This window comes from Perognathus longimembris, chromosome 28, assembly GCF_023159225.1.
Source record: "Perognathus longimembris pacificus isolate PPM17 chromosome 28, ASM2315922v1, whole genome shotgun sequence".
NCBI classification, from domain to species: domain Eukaryota; kingdom Metazoa; phylum Chordata; class Mammalia; order Rodentia; family Heteromyidae; genus Perognathus; species Perognathus longimembris.
The window spans coordinates 73,220,037-73,241,524 of NC_063188.1; the positions used below are offsets into that span (position 1 = coordinate 73,220,037).

The window sequence follows — 21,488 nt, forward strand, 5'->3', positions numbered from 1 at the left end:
CGACCCTTCCCCCACCCCACCCCGGCCGCGCGCCACCCTCCTCCCCCTCCCCTCCCCGCCGACACCACGCCTCCCTTCCTAGGGAGCGCGCCCTGGCCGCGTGCCTGCGACGCCGGCGCCGCGCACTCAGCGCGCGCCCTCACGCCCGCGGGCGCGCGCGCGCCGCGGTGCCACGAACGCCCCGGAGCCTCCAACTCCCGACCTAGAAGCCAGCTTCCTGCGAGCATGCCCCTCGGTGGATTTTCTCGCTCCCAGGTCACAAGAGTTGGCAGATGCAGAAATGCAGGCTCTGGGGTTTGAAGGGTGAGTAGACAGCACAGTTGAGGCTGGAATGAGGTCTTTGAGTTCCCCACCTAGACTACTTCCTTCTCCACACTGTAGGGACCTGAGGGCTTTGGGGTTGGACTGGTCATAGAGCAGGATTCTAAAAAATTTTGTTGGAGCAGGCGGGGCACCTCCAGACCCAGTTTTTCTGAATGTTCTGCGCTCCATGGCCAGGCTGGGAGCCACGGGATAAATACTAATCAGGCCTGTTCCCTGTTCTCATCAACAGCATCAGCAAAAATACGCCAATTAAAACAATGACTTAACTCTTAGAAAATTTTCTATAAAGGTGCTAATAATGCATCAATGTGTTAATCCTTCTAAGTCTATCAAATTAGCATAAGCAACCTCTGTGGGTTCTACAGGGCTCTCTGCTGTCTTTACTACAGCAGCCACTGTTGCCTTTGAAGCTCCAGGCCCCGAACTCCATTCTACTTCCCTTCTTCAACCACATGTCTCATGCAGCTCTGGGAGCTGTGAGAATGGGATGGGGGCACCCCACCACCGGCAGGGGAGAAAGATTGATTCCTATTTAGAAACTAATGACATATTTTACAGAGTCAAGTTTTGAGTCCTCCTCAGTCAGAAGCAATAGCCAAGCAAGGTCAAGTTTACACTGGGATTTCCCCCCTCCCACAGAGTAGCTAGGATTATAGCCATGAGCCATGGGTGTACAGTGGCTTGTGACTTTTAATGGTATACTCTACTCTGCCTTTCTATCCAAACACTAAAGAAGTAAAAAAAAATCATGTTTATTGTGCATGCCTCCCATAAAGTTAGAAGTTCCCCTACAAGAATACTCTTAGGAGAGGAACACGGGTACAGTGTCTTATGTGCCGCTGATCATATATAAAATATAGGAATGAACTCCAGGAAATGGAAACAAGTGGTGTTTTTTTTCATTTGTTGTTGTTTTTGTTTTCTTTTTGTCTTGTTTGTTCATTTCTTTGTCTTTTGGAGGGTAAGGGCCACAGAAATGGAGGGACAGTGGGTGAACAAATGCAGCAATGGTACTCACTAGACACTAGGTTGAAAGTTAATGATACAACTTTGGGGGGGGGGTGAGAGGGAAAAACTGGAGAGAGTGGGGTAGGGGCAGCATTGTCCAAAAAGAAATGCACTCATCGCCTGACTTGTGTAACTGTAACTACTCTGTATGTCTCATTTTAATAACAATAAAATGATTTAAGGGAAATTAAAAAAAATGTTCCCCTACAGGTAGCCATTGAATACTACAAAAATGAGCTTTCAATTTGCACAGTTTTTAAAACTAAAAATAAGCCATTGGGCTGGGGATATAGCCTAGTGGCAAGAGTGCCTGCCTCGGATACACGAGGCCCTAGGTTCGATTCCCCAGCACCACATATACAGAAAAAACGGCCAGAAGCGGCGCTGTGGCTCACGTGGCAGAGTGCTAGCCTTGAGCGGGAAGAAGCCAGGGACAGTGCTCAGGCCCTGAGTCCAAGGCCCAGGACTGGCCAAAAAAAAAAAAATAATAAGCCATTATCATGTACAAAAGGAGTTTAACAAAGGGATTCAGCAGTTCTTGGCTCTACTTAAAGGAGAAATAGCCTGCTAGAATGCTGGATATCCTATCCGTTTGTGCTGTTTGTTGGTTTATTTATTTATTCTGCTGTTGGGTCTGGAGGGTTCGGTGCAGCCACATTCACTTCTTACTTCTGCATTGGCGCCAGGTGGAGTCATCAGACGGGAGTCATTTAATCCTACACGTAAAGTCCCCAAAGAGTCTCACTCAATCAGGGTTTTCATCAGGGGCTTTTCCTGGAGAAATTTGAGGAAGTCTCCTGTATTCTTGCCCTTAAAATATTTCAAAGAGGACTTGGGGACAGGAAGAGACCCTGGTGTGGTATTAGAGGAATTACAAGTAGGTGGTTTGAGAACCTTGCTGCCTGGTATCCATTTTGGGGGAACACATCTGACACCACCAGAAAGTTTGCGTAGAAAGGAAAAGCACTGAACATAAAGTGATTTCCGAAAAAAAGTAAAGAAATGAAACAGCTTTGAAAAGTGGAGGAAAGAAACTGGAATCTTCTGAGTATACAAAGGAGACTTTAAGGCCATGGTTACCAGGAAGGGGGCTGGTAGAAGACAAGAACAAAGATCAACATTGTGGCCTCTTCACTCACATCTACACCCCACTTCCAGGCCAGGGTAGACACCAACCATTTTCTCAATTTAAAACTCAAAACTTCAAAATCCTACATGTAGACACACACACAACTCTGTGAGGGTAAACACTCTGTGATATTTCATTAACTATTGCTCCCTAGTTTTTAGAACATGTCTGATGAAGTAGTCTTAGTATTTATTGAATATTTTGTAATTTGGTGAGCATAGACCAGCTCAGATAAAAGTAGGAATTGTGGCTAAAACACCCCGAGTTCCCACCTCAGCCGCACTGGGGCAGGAAGGAAGCTTTGGCCCTCAGAAATGGTTTTGAAGGCTGCCCCTGTCTTCTGCTCTGAAACCAGACCAGCTAAAGCTTTTCATACTTATAGCAAGCTTGGTCATGAAACCCTCACACCTTAGAGATGCCATCTCTGCAGAGATGAAGAGAAACTGTTGCCACCCCCCACTGTGACATGCTGCCCCGCCCTAATGAACAGCAGAGTAACTGCCATTGGAATGGGCGGAGATTCTACTGAATGGTTGTCCTGGGAAAAGATTAGATTCTACAGATTCTCATTGACTAGGGGCCAGACCAAGAAGACAAAACCTATGAGGAGAGAGGTAATGTCTGGAGAAGAAAGGGAGAACAAGAGAAATGACCAGGGAAAGGGGCAGCCTGGTGTACTGAGTCCTCTGTATTAGGACAATGAGTCTACTTACTGGCTGACAGATGCCAAACTGGAGAGCAGCAATGATATGTGTGAAAATGAGGCACAAATAGTGATGCCTTGTATCTTAAGGAAAACAACTACACTACAAGAAAGAGAGCATTGGGAGTAATTTATAATCTGTCTTTTGCTCTTGTCAAATTCCAAGTTCATTTATATTGGAAAGCAAATTCTGAATGAATCTGCTCAATAGACATTGAAATTTTAAATTTTATTTTATTTTATTTTTATACATATATATTTTATTTTCAAACTGATGTACAGAGAGGTTACAGTTTCATATGTTAGGCATTGGATACATTTCTTTTACTGTTTGTTACCTCCTCCCCCATTCCTCCCTCCCCTCCCCCTTTCCCTCCCTCCCCCCAAGAGTTGTTCAGTTCACCTACACCAAACAGTTTTACAGGCATTACTTTTGTAGTCGTTTGTCTTTTTTACCCTGTGTCTCTTGATTTTAATGTCAAGTTGATGTACAGGGATGTTACAGTTAGATATTTAAGATAGTGCGTACATTTTTGTCAAAGTTGTTAGCCTCTCTGTCATTTTTCTTCACTCTTCCCTCCTGCATACTCACTGTTCTATTCCTTAGGCAGAATCAGAAGAGGGCAAAAATGGAAGGCTTATTTCTGTCATAACCAAAATGGGGGATTGGACAAAGGAAATCATATCTTTAGTATTTGGGGAGACTTCTGTACTTCACAAATGGACTCCTATCACCAATTCATAGTTACACCTTTCCTGGATTTTTAGGAACTCCGGAATGGAAGAAGGCAAGGATGACCAGCTAGATTATAAATAAGTAATCATGATGAGTCTATGTACTACCAGGCACCAGCTGTAAAGCAAGTCTGTTGGTATCATCTTTGTCTTCTAGTCTCCATCTCCCTCCTATCTCCATCCACTCTTTCCCCCATGCCCCTTTCCCAAGCACTCCATTCCTCTACAAAGGCAGAATGATTATGAATTATTCATCTAATGTACCCATTCAGCAGAGGATTTTATTCAATATTATATCCTCTATTCTTAAACAAAGCAAAAGTCCATGAGCTTTATGACCTTATAACAATTCAAGACACACCAATGCATTTTCTTACATATAACAAAACAGAAAGTCACTGACTGGGGCTGGACCAAGAAAACAAAGCACTTGAGAAGAGAGGTAAAGTCTGGAGAAGGAAAGGACAACAACACAAATGAGCAGGGAAAGGGGTAGCTTGGTTTCCTGAGCCCTCTATAAGACAAGTGGCTTCTAGAGGCCAGGCTGGAGAGCAGAGATGATGTGTGAGGAAATGAGGAACAGACACGGAGGTACTTGGAGCCTTAAGGAAACCAACTACACTGAAAGAAAGAGAGAATTGAGAGTGATATACAATCTCTGTCTCTCCCTCTTATCTTGTCAAATTTCAACTGGATTTATATTTAAAAAATTTCTAAATGCATTAGCTCACTGGATATTGACATTTATAAATTTTATTGTCAAGGTGATGTACAAAGGGGTCAATAAGGTAGTGAGTACATTTCTGTCAAAATTGTTAGCTCCTTTCTCATTTTTCTCACTGCTTCCTTCCTGCATCCCAACTGTTCCATTCCTCAGCTAGAATCAGATCAGGGCCAAAATAGAAGGCTCAGTTCTGTCATAACCCAAATGGGGGGCTGGAGAAAGGAAATCAGCTCGTTAAGATTTGGGGAGGGCTGGGGATATAGCCTAGTGGCAAGAGTGCCTGCCTCGGATACACGAGGCCCTAGGTTCGATTCCCCAGCACCACATATACAGAAAACGGCCAGAAGCGGCGCTATGGCTCAAGAGGCAGATTGCTAGCCTTGAGCGGGAAGAAGCCAGGGACAGTGCTCAGGCCCTGAGTCCAAGGCCCAGGACTGGCCAAAAAAAAAAAAAAAAAAAAAAAAAGATTTGGGGAGACTTCAGTACTTCACAAATGGGTTCCTATCCCCTATTCATAGATACCTCTCTCCTGGCTATTTAGGGAATCCGGAATGGAAGAAGGCAAGGAAGATCATCGAGATTATAAGTAAGAAATCATGATGATGCTATCCACAGCCAGGGCCATCTGTAAAGCAAGCCTGTTCGTAACTTCACTGTCTTTTAGTCTCTATCTCCCTTCTGTTACAATCCACTAATTCCCCAATGCCCATTTCACAATCACTCCATTCCTCTACAAAAAAAAGAATGATTATGAATTTCTCATTTAAATTACCCATTCAACAGAGGATTTATTTTTCAATATCATATACTCCATTCTTAAGCAAAGCAAAATCCCTGACCTTTATTACCTTAAAACAACTTCCAAGACAAACCAATGCGTTTTGCTACATATAAGGAAAGGGAATGTCATTGAGTAGGGGGCAGACCAAGAAGACAAAACACATGAGAAAAGAGGTAAAATCTGGAGAAGAAAGGGAGAACCAGACAAATGACCAAGGAAAGGGAGAGCTTGGCTTTGGGAGCTTTCTGTATAAAACCAATGGCTTCTAGGCAAGTCTGGAGAACAGAGATGATGTGTGAGGAAATGAGGCAAAGATACTGAGGCCTTTCTAGCCTTAAGGAAAGCAACTAAACTAAAAGAAAGAGAGAATTGGGAATAATTCATAGTCTGTGCCTCTTGCTCTTATCTTGTCAAATTCCAAGTTGATTTATATTGCAAAACAATTTCTGAATGTATCTGCTCACTGGACATTGAAGATTTAAATTTGATTTTAATGCCAATGTGATATACAGAGAGTTTACAGTTATATACGTAAGGTACTGAGTACATTTCTTGTCAAAGTTGTTAGCGCCTCCATAATTTTTCTTTGCCCTTTGCTCCTGCGTACTCACTGTTCTGCACCCTCAGGCAGAGGCAGATCAGAGCCAAAATGGAAGGCTGGGTATGTCATAACCAAAATGGGGTATAGGAGAAAGGAAATAAGATCTTTAGTATGTGGAGGGACTTCTGCATTTCACAAAAGGACTCCTACCTCCAATTGGTAGTTATATCTCCTGGATTTTTAGGAAATCCGTAATAGAAGAATGCAAGGTCGACCAGCTGGATAATAAGTAACCATGATGATGCTATCCACTGCCAGGGACCAGGTGTAAAGCACATGTTTTGTTATCTTCCCTGTATTCTAGTCTCCATCATCCCCCTACCTCTATCCACTCATTCTGCACTGCCCCTTTCCCAAGCATTCCATTCTTCTACAAAGTAAGAATGATTATGAATTTCTCATCTAAGCTACCCATTCAGCACAGGACTTTATTTTCAATATCTTATACTCCATTCCTAAACAAAGCAAAAGTCCCTGACCCTTAACAACTTCCAAGACAGACCATTGCATTTTCTCACATAAACTAAAGGGAATATCACTGACTAGGGGCCAGACCAAGAAGACAAAACACATGAGAAGAGAGGTATAGTGTGGAAAAGGATTGGAGAACAAGAAAAATGACCAGGGAAAGGGACAGCTTTGTTTTCTGAGCCCTCTGGATGAGATGAATGCATTATAGAGGCTAGGCTGGAGAGCAGAGATGATGTGTAAGGTAATGACGCAGAGACACTGAGGCTTTTGGTTTGTTAAGGAAACCACGTACAGTGAAAGAAAGAGAGAATTGGCATTCATTTATAATCTCTGTTGCTTTGTCTTATCTTGTCAAATTCCAAGTTGATTTAATTGGAAAACTATTTTTCAATATATCTGCTCACTGGACATTGACAGTTTTAAATTTCAGGTCATGGTGATGTATACAGGGTAACAGTTACGTAAGTAAGGTAGTGAGTACATTTCCTTTCAAAGTTGTTACCTCCACCGTCATTTTTCTCCCCTCTTCCCTCCTGCATCCATACTGTTCCATTCCTCAGGCAGATTCAGATCAGGGTCAAAATGGGAGGCTGAGTTCTGTCATAACAAAACTGGGGGATGGGAGATAGGAAATGTATTTGGGGAGACTTCCATACTTCACGAATGTACTCATACCCCCAATTTATACATACATGTTTCTGCTGGCATTTTAGGGAATCCACAATGGAAGAATGGAAGGACGGCCCGCTAGATTATAAGTAAGTAATCATGATGATGTTAGCCACTGCCAGGCAGCAGCTGTAAAGCAAGTATGTTGGTATCTATGCTGTCTTCTAGTCTCCATCTCCTTCCTATCTATATCCACTCATTCCACACTTCCCGTTTCCCAAGCACTCCATTTGTCTACAAAAGGAGATTTATTATGAATATCTCATTTAAAATACACATTCAAAATGGGACTTTACTTTTCAATATTGTATACTGCATTCCTAACCAACACAAAAGCAGCTGCACCTTATTATCATATAACAACGTCCAAGAAAAACCAATGAATTACTTACATAAAAGAAAAGGATTGACTTTGCTCTTCTAGGTCTTTTATTGTTCCATATGAATTTCTGGATTGCTTCCTCTATTTCATTAAAGAATGATGTTGGGATATTAATGGATATTGCATTGAATTTGTAGGTAGCCTTTGGCAATATTGCCATTTTGATTATATTAATCCTCCCAATCCAGGAGCATGGGAGGTTTTTCCATTTCCTTAGTTCTGACTTAATTTCATTTTTCAAGCTTTTAAAGTTCTCATCAAAGAGGTCTTTCACTTCTTTGTTTAAGGTTATTCCTAGGTATTTTATGTTTTGGGGGGCTATTGCAAAAGGAGGTGCTTTCCTGATTTCAGCCTCAGTCTTCGGGTCGTTAGCACCTGCACTATTTCTTTATCTTATCTGAGTACATTGGAAACCGTGTATTCAGGTATTATAACTAGGAAAGTGAAAGGGAATACCAAAATCGAGAGACACAGGGTAAAAAAGATAAACGATTACAAGAGCAATACTTGCAAAACTGTTTAGTGTAAATCTACTGAACAACTCATGGGGGGAAAGGGCAAGGGAAAGGGGGGAGGGGGGAATGAGGGAGGAGGTAACAAACAGTACAAGAAATGTATCCAATGCCTAACGTATGAAACTGTAACTGCTCTGTATATCAGTTTGACAATAAAAGTTAAAAAAAATAAGAAAACGGAATGTCACTGACCAGGAGCCAGACCAAAAAGACAAAACACATGAGAAGAGATGTATCGTGTGGAAAAGGATTGGAGAACAAGACAAATGACCAGGGAAAGGGACACCTTGGTTTCTGAGCCCTCTGTATATGCTGAGTGGCTTATAGATGCCACGCTGGAGAGCAGAGATGATGTGTAAGGTAATGAGACACAGACATTGAGGGCTTTGGAGCCTTAAGGAAACCAACTACACTTAAAGAAAGAGAGAATGGGAATTCTTTTATAATCTCTGCCTCTTTCTCTTATCTTGTCAAATTCCAACTGGATTTATATTGCAAAACAATTTCTGAATGTATCTGCTAACTGGACATTGATATTTTAAAATTTAATTGTATTGTCAAAGTGATATACACATGGGTTACACTCATGTATATAAGGTAGTAAGTACATTTCTTGTCAAAGTTGTTAGTTCCTCCCTCATTTTTCTCCTCCCTTCCCTCTTGCTTCCTCACCATTTGTTTCCTCAGGTACAATCAGATCAGGGCCAAAATGGAAGGCGGAGTTCTGTCATAACCAAAATGGGGGATAGGAGAAACGAAATCAGTTCTTTTGTATTTGGGGAGATTTCTGCACTTCACAAGTTTACTCATATCCCTAATTCATACATATATCTCTGCTGCCTTTTTAGGGAATCCGGAATGGAGGAATGGACTGATGACCAGCTAGATTATATGTAAGTAATCATGGTGACAGTATCCACTTCCAGGGAGCAGCTGTAAAGCAAGCCTCTTGTTATCTTCCCTGTCTTCTAGACTCCATGTCCCTCCTATCTCCATCCTCTCGTCCCCCACTAGCCCTTTCCCAAACACTCCATTCCTCTACAAAGGATGAATGATTATGAATTTTTCTTCAAAACTACCCATTCAACACACATTACTTTTCAATATTGTGTACTCCATTTGTACACAAAGTAAATGTCTCAGAGCCTTATTATCCTATAACAACTTCAATTAGAAACCAATGAATTTATTGCATATAAGAAATGGGAATTTCATTGACTAGGGGCCAGACCAAGAAGACAAAACACATGAGAAGAGAGGTAAATTCTGGAGAAGGTAGGGACTACAAGACATGATCAGGGAAAGGCACAGCTTGGTTTCCTGAGGCCCCTGGATAAGAAAAGTGGCTCAACAAGGCCAATATGGAGAGCAGAGGTCAAGTGTGAGGAAATGAGTCATACACACAGAGGCCTTTGGAGCCTTAAGGGAACCAACTACGCTAAAAGCAAGAGGGAATTGGGAGTAACTTATAATTGCTTTCTCTTGCTCTTATCTTGTCAAATTCCAAGTTGATGTATATTGGAAACCAAGTTTTGATTGTATGTGCTCTCTGGATATTGACACTTTTAAATTTAATTGTATTGTCAAGGTGATGTACAGAGGGTTTACATTTACATATGCAAGGTACCTTTCTTGTCAAAGTTGTTTCCTCCTCCCTTATATTTCTCCCCCCTTCCCTCCTGAATCCTCACTGTTCCATTGCTCAGGCAGAATCAGATCAGAGCCCAAATGGAAGGCTGAGTTCTGTCATAAGCAAAATGGGGGATTGGAGACAGGAAATCAATTATTTGTATTTGAGGAGACTTCTGTACTTCACAAATGGACTCATATCCCCAATTCATACATATATCTCTGCTGGCATTTTAGGGAATCTGCAGTGGAGGAATGGAATGAGAACCAGCTAGATTATGAGTAAGTAATCATGATGATGCTATCCACTGTCAGCGGCCAGTTGTAAAGCACATCTTTTGTTATCTTCACTGTCTTCTCGTCTCCATCCCCATCCTATCTCCATCAACTCACCTCCCACTTCCCGTTTGCCAAGGACAAAAACATAAAGATTATGAATTTGTCATCTAAACTAACCCATTCAACACATATTCCAAAAAAAGCAAAAGTCTTTGAGCCTATTACCCTATAACAACTTCACAAGCAATTCAATGAATTTAGTAACAGATAAGAAAAGGGCAAGTTTATTAATTAAATTCCCTTATTTTTAAGATTTAAGCCCTAACATGCTATTGAAACTGCTTTTATTCTATATAATACCACAATAAAGCAGAAGTGATTAAAATATGAACAAAAGATTACACACATAGGATTTGAGAACGATATGCAAAGCAATTGCCACAGGAAACGATTCTCTCCAATGGTAGAGACTATTTAAGGAAGCAAAGATGTACATGGAGCCAGCATGGAAATGTGTGTTATCTGGGCACTTGGGAAAAGATGGTGTGGAAAATATGTCCCTTGCTGAGTTGTGAACTATTGACAAAATTTTATGCATGAATAAGAAATAACAGTTTTCCAGAGTGATGAAGGAAAAGCATGTTCCTAGAAGGAGCAGTTTTGATAACTATGTTTGTTAGATATCCCTATTGGCCCAAGGATTTTTTCTCTGGAAATAACTGGCCCTCTTCATTGTGGGGCTGAATCCATAGGTCAGAAAAAATGATCTTAAGACAGACCCAGTTAAAGAAGACTATTACACGCTTGACTATTCACCTTGAAAGTGATATGCAGAGACTAGATGAAGAAAACCAGGAGCTTCTTCTCAAAATCCAAGAGAAAGAACGTGAGATCCAGAGGTGAGTCTTGGGAAAAATAAGACAATAGTTCAGGGGAATTCTCAACCCGGAACAAAGGGGGTGAAGGAGAAAAAGAGACTCTAGAAAACTATACCATGAATAGAAAAAAAAATCCCCTTCATTCTTTCTCAGTTCTCTGTGTACATAACTCCAAAAATAGCAAGTTTTAAATAAATTTCTTACAACTGGGTAAAGGTTGAGAGAGACCATTGAGAGAATTGGTGACTGGGAATCAGACAGATCTTCTTTTTCAAGCCTTGGAAGGGATCTGATTCTTCGGATCCAGTAAAGAAAGGCTTCCTAACTGAGATTCATATGCATGGTCACTGATGTTCCCTTCTTACAGATGGCAGTGTTTCATCAGTCCACTGCCAATCCTAGGTCCTTACAGAGTGTGCTTGTGTCATCCAGGCTGGAAACTGAGATCACTGGGGCTGGTGACCCAGCGGAAGAAGAGGAGTTGGAGGAAGAAAACAATTCCATAGAGGAAAGGGAAGCAGCCTTGCAGAATCTGAAAGAAGAAATAGATCGACTTGTAAGTGAGAAACTGGGGAAGTCATTGCTTGGCTTTCATTCCCTCTCCTGTCCCCATCCATGGTCAGGAAGCAGATCTTTTCACATAGAGTAGTCAACTCTAAGGTCATAATGGAATATGTCACACATGGAAGCATATGTGTGGAGGGCAGGGCTTTCTTGCTAGTATATAATATTGAGAGGCATCTATGTTCCTGGTATATTAGCACACACTTCACCAGTGACTCCATCCCAAGACCTGCTCACTTTATGCAAGTGAGACCTAATAACAGCAGGAAAAGTCTGCTGGGTGCCAGCCATGAACAGGATAAGAACAGATGAAGGTACACTGGTGCAGACTTAATGCTCTGTTTCTTTCTCTCCCTAGGAACAGAAGAAAAAGGCCCTGGTCAAGAGCATAGCAGGACTTCAGGCAAAGGTGGGTGGGGCTCTTTGTTCCCCAGGGCCCCCTGAGCACCCTCGTTTATCAAAGAGGTGAGGAGGGGAAGGGGTCATGAGGGGAAGGAATGCATGCTTGCACTTGCAGTAGGCACTGCTCTCTGGCCTGCTTTCCCAAGCTGAAGCTTGATCTCAATGTCATTAATTTTCTCTGCAAGCATGAGATGGAAAGAGTGAATGGTGTGTTTAGTGACCCCTTGGGTTCTTTATTCTGTCACAAAAAAATGTATTCCAGCAGGTACTTTGATCCAAGTGATTGACTTGAACCTCTAAGGTGACAGATTAAATTTAACTTCAACAGGCTTTAAGTCATACACACCACTGAAATAATTTAATCCCAGTGTTTTTTCTCTCCCTGGTCTAGTCATACCCTCTATCTCAACTTCTCCTCAGATTCCAGTGCATATCCTAGAACTACCTGACTGTGTAACACATACATACAGCCCTCAGTGGCCTAGTATAAACTAGGGGTTCAGAGAAACACCCCTTGGTATTGTAGCATGAACTAGGGATTCTCGCAAGTACCCTTGCCCTCGATGGCCTCCATCATTGGTGACAGGACTAGTGAGAAGAGATCAGAGGCAGTACAGGTTTCCATAAGATACTGAGCATCTCCCTAGCAACCATCTCCCAAATGTTTTCATCAAGCCACAGTGTAGTCCATACACACTAGAGGATCTTTCCTTCCATTGATTTCTTTTATCTATATTTTTATTTGAAACTGTAGCTTTCAAGCAAGTCACAGGAGAAAAGGAAGTTCAAGCGAGGCAATGTGGACAGAAGTCCAGAAGTGGCAAAGGTAAATAGAAATGCAATTCCAATGGGTCTAGGGCTACATGACCAGGTCACAAGCTGTCAAGCTGGAAGTAACTGCCAAGGTTTTGGGAAGTTATTTCTTCCCTATCAAGCATAAGCCTTGAGCCGCTGAATACTGAACTCTCTCGCTTTTCCCTTAGTGAGGAACTTCACTCTGAACGAGACTTGTTGTTCTCTCTGCTATCTAGCAGAGCAATGCACAAATCCAAATAATACCTAATATAGTTGAACCCCCGCCCCCATTTAAACCCTGGCTCCAGAACTTAACTTGGTATATGGTATATGCATCTGGGCTATTAAACCATTCCTTCTCCATCCCAGTTCCAACATCAAATAAGACTGTATATCAAAAACATTCTTTTCTCTATTCTATGGCTAAACTGTCACAAAGTCACATAATTTTAGTTGGTATTTAAAAGCCTGGCTAACGCACACATACAAGTTCATAATGGAAGAGTTAGGGCTTGTAAGTCTGCTTAGTGCTAAGCAATTTAAATGTTTAATTATGGTTTTATTCAATTAGTCACTCAAATATTAAATGACCTTTCCTTCCTCTTCATATGACAATATTTTGCATTTCTTGTAATCATATTCTAGAACTAAGAACCCCAACTCATCTGATAAAAAATACAAATTAGAGATCATTTTTCTATTCAGAGAGCATATATGATTCTTTTTTAAAAAAATTATTTGCATCAGTGAATTGTACAATCTTGACCCTTCCTCCAGAATTGCCTTATCTGTCCTCATGTAACTTCTAAAACCCATGCTTTCTGTGTGTGAAGCTTCTGAAGAAATGTACACATTAAATATAGGAGCAGAAACCAGGCACTAGTGGCTCACATCTGTTATCCTAGCTACTCAGGTGACTAAGGTCTGAAGACTGAGGTTTGAAACCAGCTTGGGTGGAAACCTCCATGAGACTCTTATCTCCCTTTATAAACAAAAAGATGCAAGTGGAACTGTGGATCAAGTGGTAGAGAGTTGGCCTTGAACAAAAATTTCAGGATCAGCACCCAGGCCGTGAATTCATGACCCAGGACAGGAACCAAAAGGCGTTGTTGTTGTTGTATCATAAATCAGATTGCATGTTCATACTTCCAACGAAGTATTGATGTTAGAAGGAAGAAACAAATCCCTTCTGGAAACTATATGACCATACACAATCAAGTCTCAGAAAGCCCTTCCCACCTTTTCTCTTCCTGTCACCCTCTTCTAGTTCTTCATGCAGTCTCCTGGCAATAATCTCCCATTGACAATGTTCCTTCTGAATCTCCATTTGAGTGATATTGATTAGTTAGATTCCAACTCAAGAATCACATTTTTCTTTGCTTGGTGTCAAATGTGGAGCATAACATTCTTAAGCTCTTTTGTGGAATCTCTCAACAAAATGCCATCTGTAGAGGGAAAAAGCCTGTCAGTCCTGTTTCCCATAATAGCCTCAGGTCTTCAGTCCAGCAGCATTCATACAGAATTGTCTTTCATCAGACACTTTAAAAAAGAGAGGAGAGAACAAGGAATGCAGAAGGTGTGAAAGAGAGAGCAAGGGGTTGGAAGCTCTGTGGGTAGAACACCAGCCAGTGAGAGAAAACATCAGATACCAAGTTCAAGTCCTGGTCTTGAACCAAAACCCCAAAAAAGAGTGAGCAAAGAACTGTCCAGTCAAACTGACTTCATAAAAGAAGAGAAAAGCTTTTCAAGATGAATAGTAATTTCCGATGGAAATAGCTTAATAAGAGAAGGAAGCAAAGAACTGAAGCTCAGGGGTCCAGGAAGCAGCAGACAGATAGATGCTCAGTGTACAACATTCTCCAAGCAACTGCAGGGAGCACTGGGCGGCTTCACTCCATCAACATCTGAAGCTGTAGCCAGATGCTCTTCCACAGCCTGTGAGACAGGCTCTGAGGGAGCACACCAATCCGGTACCCTCTGTACTCTGCACTCAGGGACCCATCTCCCTTCTTTTTTGTAGATTCAACTACAGCAGCTGGAAGCTTCCTGCACAGAGCAAGAGAAGGAGCTGGTTAAGGTAACAAGCACTTACTTCATTGATATGTCCCCCTAAGAAAGGCAAATGTGAACCTAAGCCAGTTTCAGTACATTACTCAAATTACTGGTGTGTATTCCTGACTCAGGAACATTGTGGTGCTAGCACAGGTTAAAAAAAAGGAATGTGGCTACAATCCTTGGATTGCCTTCACCTTAATTTATTCTGTGTAATCTCCAGTCTATCATCTGATCTTCCATATGTTAATATCTGTCCCTCCCACAACTGCCACCAAAGAACTTCTATTTGAACTCTAAAATAAGGCTTATATCTATGGGAAAAAGTGAAATGAATTCAAGTGCACAACAAAAAGACACGTAGAACAATTAGAAATCCACACTGGATCTGTAACACAGATTACACTCCTCTTCTCTAGCCATTTACTGAGAGAAATATAGGGCCTATGTTGGTTTCCCAGGTAATGCAAGACTACGAGTTTGTGACCCAGCTCTGTGAAGATCAAGCCCGATGCATAAAGGTACAGCTTCTCAGGCAAGGGACATCCAGGGGTTTGTAAAGATACAGGATGAAGGGGAACCAGGCTATTCAATGAGTGCTATCTAGAAGAACTTTAGCCCTTCAACATGGGACTGCAGAGATTTCCAGGTCATCAGTCCCCTCCCCCCACATGACACGTCCTTGATGCCCACATAGCTGTGTGGGGCCCACACAGTTCTGTACTGTTAGATTAATGATGTCTACTCCTTCTATTTCTCATCTTATTCATCCTGAAGAAGCTAGCCAGTGCTGAGGTGAAGTGAAAAATCAGGAACGGTGGTAGTGGTGGTGGTGGTCTCTGAAAATAGAAAGTGATGGTGGGAATACTAAATATACACATTTGGGCACAATAAATACGCAGATAATGAGAAAAATCATAAAGTATCTAAGTCATAACTTTAACTTCCTTTATTTGTCTTTGAAGAATTACCAAGCAACACTGAGAAGATTAGAAGAAGAACAAGAGACCGAATTACTTGACATAGAACTGTGAGTTTGGGCAGAGGAAGAGCCTGGTTTAGTGGGAAATGCACCTCAGCTTGGGTTGGGGCACATACACTCATCGCAGTTCCTCCCTGCAACTGAGTGGGCCCAGCAACCCAGCGTTCCCCTTATCTTGTGGTGATCTGCTTTAGCCCTGCTGCACCAGACCAACTTTAAAATTCCAGTCTTAAAGGGCCATAGAGACCTGTCTCCCTTCATAATCTTAACACATTGTTATTTGGGTTTGTACTATATTAAATTTACTATTGTCCCCAGGTCCCATAATGATCTCCTGTATGATACACAATCATACAGGAGAGGCCTACACCTCCCTTCTAAACACACTGGAACTAAAACATTAGGAAACTCAGAACCATGCAGTGTGCATTTATTTAATGAGGAAAAGTACACATTTCAAGTGAGAAAGAAATTCTGACCCCCTAAATTCCTGTTTGTCAAGTATATAAATGCTATCTATCCAAAATGAAAAAAGTTGAACCCTGTTTTTGACCCTCTTTGTAAGTGAAACATCAATTCAGTCATAAGTATTTCTATTTATTAAATATTGGGGCTGTTTACATCCAGAACGAGAGGCCTAAACTGCACAGGGCCTCTAGGATGGTTATAAGGACAGTGGCCTAGAAGCTTAGTATCCTAAAACATGGAGGTCTCCTAAAGGATGTGTCCCCTCAAATCTGTCATTAGGTTGGGCTTGACCATTAAGCTAAGATTCTAGAACAGAGCTGCGTAATAGAACATTCTGTGGTATCCAACAGGTGGCTACTGGTGACAACTGAGCACTTTGGAAAATAATGGCCAGTATAACTGAGTAACTAAAGTTTGGTTTAATTAATGTAAACTTAAATTAGTTATAGGGATGCCAATTTTGAACTGTTTGTAAATAGTCCTCTCAAGAGTATGAGTGATTCAATGATTTGTTCAAACTCTTTCTTGGTTCTTTTCCTCACAGATCAAAAGTGTTAAACATGACTTCCCTAATAAGCACTGAAGACAGCCAAAATCATGAGGTGAGCAATTCATTCTCTCTTCAACCCTTCTCAGCCTTTCAAAGAAGTTTTAAAAGCTATACACCACTAGGTACATAGCAAATCTTCCTGTGTGCATGCTCCAAGAATTGCCAGCCTTAATTCCAAGGAATCTAACTTGAATCAACAGTTTAGAAAAAGATGCTAAGACACAATCTTCTTCCTGTTCTTCCACCCATGCAAATAAAAGTCACCCCAAACAACTAGTCTAATACTTAAGAATTGCAAACATAAGTAGAAAAGGTCATTAATTGATTGCATGCTCCAGAAAGAGGTGGAGGGATGGCCCACACAGCACGACTCCCTTCTCCTGAAACCAGAGTACTCTTTTCTATCATCCCAACACGGTCCCAAACTTTTCACAGAGCAGCAGGTATCTGACACTATTTAATTTCAGTTGGCCCATGTGCTAAAACTTAGAAAGCCATTGCTTTTTCATGATACAACTTCCGCACCTCTCCATATTCAGCAGTTCCCAGCTTACATGGAAAGCTCTGAAAGATACAGAACTTTCAGATGGAAAGCACCAGTCACTTTGGTTTGCATGGTATCATGTGGCATCAGGCACAAAGATTTAACAGATGAACTTCTGTTGGATTCTACCTTTCTACTTTATGCTGGCTTTAAATCACCGGAAATCTTACATATTTAATATAGTCTCAGTAAGCTCAGTCAAAAGAACTCATGTCTTCTTTAAATGAAAACATCACCTACTGACCAGTATCCTGAGATCACCCAGATGTCTTAATATATGTTAGAATATATCCTGGTGAGCACGATTCACAATGTCATTCTGTCACATTGCAGTCTACAAGAAGAAGCCCTAAAATTAATTGGACCCAGCTTTGCAGACCAAGCTTAGCCTGCTCCTCCAACCATATCATGATTTCTCTTCCCCGTGTGTTTTTATTTAATGAAAGATGGCACTCTGCCATTTGAACCACACCTCTAGTCCTGGCTTTTTATTGTTAATTGGAGATGAGTCTAGTATTTGTATTCCTAAGCTGGATTTGAACCTCAGTCCTCAGTTCTCAGCCATCTGAATGGCTAGGATTAAAACTGTGAGCCAGTGTCACTCAGCTTCTCTTCTTTTTGATCATATACATAAGTTAGAATGACAATAAAAGAACAGAAAATTATTTAGGAACGTGATGCTACAGAAATCAAGACCTTTAGATAAAAAAACCAAGACTTTTAATTTTTATTGCTTTTAAAACTTGTCTCTTAAGATATGTTTGTGTGGTTCTCATAGCCTATTCGCTTGTCTAGAGAGCAAGAGGATGTGGAGGCAAAGGACCCAGTGTCCAGGCCTGGCCTGGAAATCTCCTCTAGCCACTTACTGGCTACACTGTATTGTACAAAATGATAGTTTTAGTAATAAGAGGATCCTAGAATGTTGGTAAAGACTTTTACGGCCAGCATTTGGGAGATGGAGGCAAGGAGGATCTATTTTACAGCCACATTGAGCTATGTAGTAAGACCCTAGCTCACAGAGCTGACAAGAAGCCAGGCACAATGGTGCACACCTGTGATTCCAGCTAGTGGGGAGGTACAGATCAGACTAGCTCTAGCTAGGAAAATTAGCAAGATCCCCTTTTCAGTACATACCCTTTCCAATAAATAAATGGTGATGGATACAAGCTACTTTGGAGGCATCGTAGTCTGAGATCAGCCGCCTACAAAAAGTGAGACCATATCTGAAAATGGCTGAAGGTGTGGTTCAAATGGTGGAGAGCTTGCCCAGCAAGTACGGAGCACTGAGTTTAAACCACAGGACTTCACGTAAAATAATCATTATGCTAGCAATGATATGTTAGAACTTTGAAATTACATGTGCTGTACATGTGAAAAGAATTTGTGAGATGTTATGTAAATGTTACATTTTGGTAATGACTCCCTACATATTGTTTACCAATGATGATAACTTCCAGAAATCATTTATCAATGCCCTTTCTTTTACTTATAGTGTAATTCTGTTCTAAAAAAGTCAACATCGTTTTGTAAAAGGTAAGCAAAATATCTTCAAAGTAATTTCCTGTAAATCTAGAACTCTATTTGGCCATCCAGATACAGAAGCAAAGTGTAGACGAGGAATGCCTTTGAGGCATGTGCAAGCACACACAAACACACACACACACATAGACTTGCATGAACACACACTTAAGTCAGCAAACTAGAGTCACGACGTACCTCACTTATGATGTCCTTGTCCATATTATATTAATAATCTCAGTTTTCTAACAACCTCAAGTGATGAGAAATGGGAATCAGGTTAAGTGAGAGGAGGTGGCAAACTGTATGTTTCTCCCTTTAACAATTAGAATTAGCGTTAGGTACGCAGTTTCTCCCTGGCATCAATAGACTAGAAATGAGGAGTGCAGTCTGAGCTTGAAGCACAGCAGCACCCCGGAGGAGACAGGAAGACAGAAATAACTTTGAAAAGGGAATTTAATCATGTTCAGCACATGACAATTGCTAGAAAAAATTGTCCAACCAATTAAGTACTCAAAGATTTGAACACAGGAGTGCATATTAACAGCAATGGAATGGTGTTATAGCAGAGTGAAACTGGTAGTCATGGAGGTCCCACAATTTCAAGAAAAAGGTCCAGTTACATTCCTGAAGACATGTTTGTGAAGACAAAGAAACATTTATTCAAATGGTATGAAATGTGGTTTAGAAAGAGTTCCATCAAAATGGTTAAATTTATTGGGGCTTAAAGGTCAGCTGTAATTGTCTGAAAAATTTTCTCAAGTGAATACTTTTTTATACTACATAAGTAAGGTGTTGCATATTCGACATTCTGCAACAACTAGCACAACTTCCCCAGAAGTTTCTGTTCCTCTGGAATATCAGACCCCTGTATGAAATTGCCTAGGATAAGGATTTCCTGTCTTAATGAGAGGTGTATTCATCAAGGGAATCTGGTTAAAAACCATGTCTTTCTCTCAGAACAAATTCAGGATTAAAGCTAGGTTGTCCCAGGGATATTCTCTGAGAACACAATCCCAGAATTTTCTCATCCCAGAACTTTCTTGTCCAGAGAAGATGTGGTTTCAGGTTGAGTAGTAGAAGAAGGAGCTTTGTGGAGAGCTCTGATTCTAATCCTGACCAGGACATTGTACTAGCATAGACTCTGGCTAATGTCAACATCAACCATAGCCAGGGACATTTGAGAGAGTATGGGGAAAACGGATTTTTCTATTAGGTAAATGGGCATAGCAGGGCATCTAATCCAGGGTAGAAGGAACTAGTATTTCTGGGTAAGGAAAATATTGTGGAAAAACTGGCGTGGATTTTCTTGTACCAATTGTTTTATGCTTATTATTATTATTGTAGTATGGGTATTACATACAAAACATTTCCAAGAATCTAAGTAATTCAGCAGTTGATAAAAAAGCAAGATTGCCCTAGAGAAATATATTTATATTAGGAAATAAAGATAACATTGATTAAATAAGAGAAATATCACAAGCATAGATTGAATAAAACATTCTATTGTGTCCAAAAGATTACCAGATTTAATTCAGTTTCAATTTCCCCAAAAGTTATTTTATAGATTTGAATAAAATGAAATAGATTTAATCTGTGTAGACAGATGGGCAAAAGAAAAGACAGAAGACAATCTATAAATAGGTGTTTAGTAACACTGATCTTCCAGGAATGCAAATGTAGCCCTGATGGGATATGTTATACTCATTTGACTGGCAAACTTTAGTGATTTATAAAGTGTTGGATGAGAATGTGGGTACATAGAACTGCTCTGCTAGTGAGGTATAATTTGAGGCAACTACTTTGACAAATAATCAAGAAAAAATTAAATTTAAAACAGAAAGAAGTAACGGCATGGTAGTTCATGCCTGTAATCTTATAATTAAGGGGGCTGAAACAGGAGGGTCACAAGTTTGAGGCCAGCCTGAGCTACATAGTGAGTCCTTGGTGAAAAAAGTAGGATGGCTGGGGATATATTTCACTTCTTGTCTAGCATGTGCAAAACCCTGGATTTTATATACTGTAAGTGCTACCAAAAATATGCTGAGAAAGGAAAGACTGGGCAAAGAAGATACCATTTAAAGGAAGACAATGAAATACCAAGAAGGATCCAAACATGTAGTCAGGAATGACTCAGAATTTGGTTCCTAATTGCTAACAGTTGCTTGTCTTTCTCTTCTCAGGATTTTTCGTGTTTTCCTTTACACCACTTTATTTTTCGCCAGACTGCTGGGATACCTTGTCTTTCATTTATGTTTTATAAATCCAGATATCCTGGCCACCATACTTCCCAGGATATTCAACAGAAACACATTGTGGAAGCTGACACGTGCCCTCTGTCAGTCCCTTACACTTGAGACAGAGGACGTGTTACCTCACTGATCCTCAGACAGACGCTCGGGAAACAGGGGCAAGTGAGACCTAAGACTAAAGATGGGAGATGCTGGTCCTGGTAGAGCAAAGAAAGTTTCCTCAGCTTCTACCATAGAGGTCTGAAAACCCTACCACTTTCTAACAACTTGTGGCTTTCCCAGCTTGAAACTTACTCATTAAAAGAATGTCAGTAAGGTTCTGTGGCTATATGGATAAGCTAAATTGCACCCGAAAGTAATTGAACTTGAAAGATTGTGGGAATTATCAAGATGCTAAACTAAATTAGAGTTGCTCACAGTGGCTCTCCTCTAGAATCTTAGCTATTCAGGAGGTAGAGAAGAGGAGGATTATAGTTCAGTGCCATCCCTGGGAAAAAGTCCACACGACACCATCTTGAACAATGAAAAGCTGG

General features: G+C 40.9%; 1 protein-coding gene across 3 annotated transcripts; it reads left to right on the plus strand.

Annotated features, from left to right (window-relative positions):
* The first annotated feature begins 76 nt into the window (after window positions 1-76).
* Window positions 77-21,233, plus strand: LOC125343809 (transmembrane and coiled-coil domain-containing protein 5A-like). Of its 3 annotated transcripts, none has more exons than XM_048336360.1 (14): window positions 77-303; window positions 7,190-7,234; window positions 8,891-8,935; window positions 9,909-9,953; window positions 10,703-10,849; window positions 11,261-11,384; window positions 11,751-11,801; window positions 12,549-12,620; window positions 14,610-14,666; window positions 15,103-15,162; window positions 15,607-15,671; window positions 16,636-16,693; window positions 18,678-18,718; window positions 20,887-21,233. In XM_048336360.1, the coding sequence occupies exons 1-14, from the start codon at window positions 281-283 to the stop codon at window positions 21,083-21,085; spliced, it is 1,032 nt and encodes a 343-aa protein (XP_048192317.1). In that variant the 5' UTR covers window positions 77-280; the 3' UTR covers window positions 21,086-21,233. The 3 variants fall into 3 exon arrangements, with proteins under 3 accessions (XP_048192317.1, XP_048192316.1, XP_048192318.1); XM_048336359.1 differs by lacking the exon at window positions 77-303 and adding an exon at window positions 5,170-5,209; XM_048336361.1 differs by lacking the exons at window positions 77-303; window positions 12,549-12,620 and adding an exon at window positions 5,170-5,209.
* Window positions 21,234-21,488: the final 255 nt, after the last annotated feature.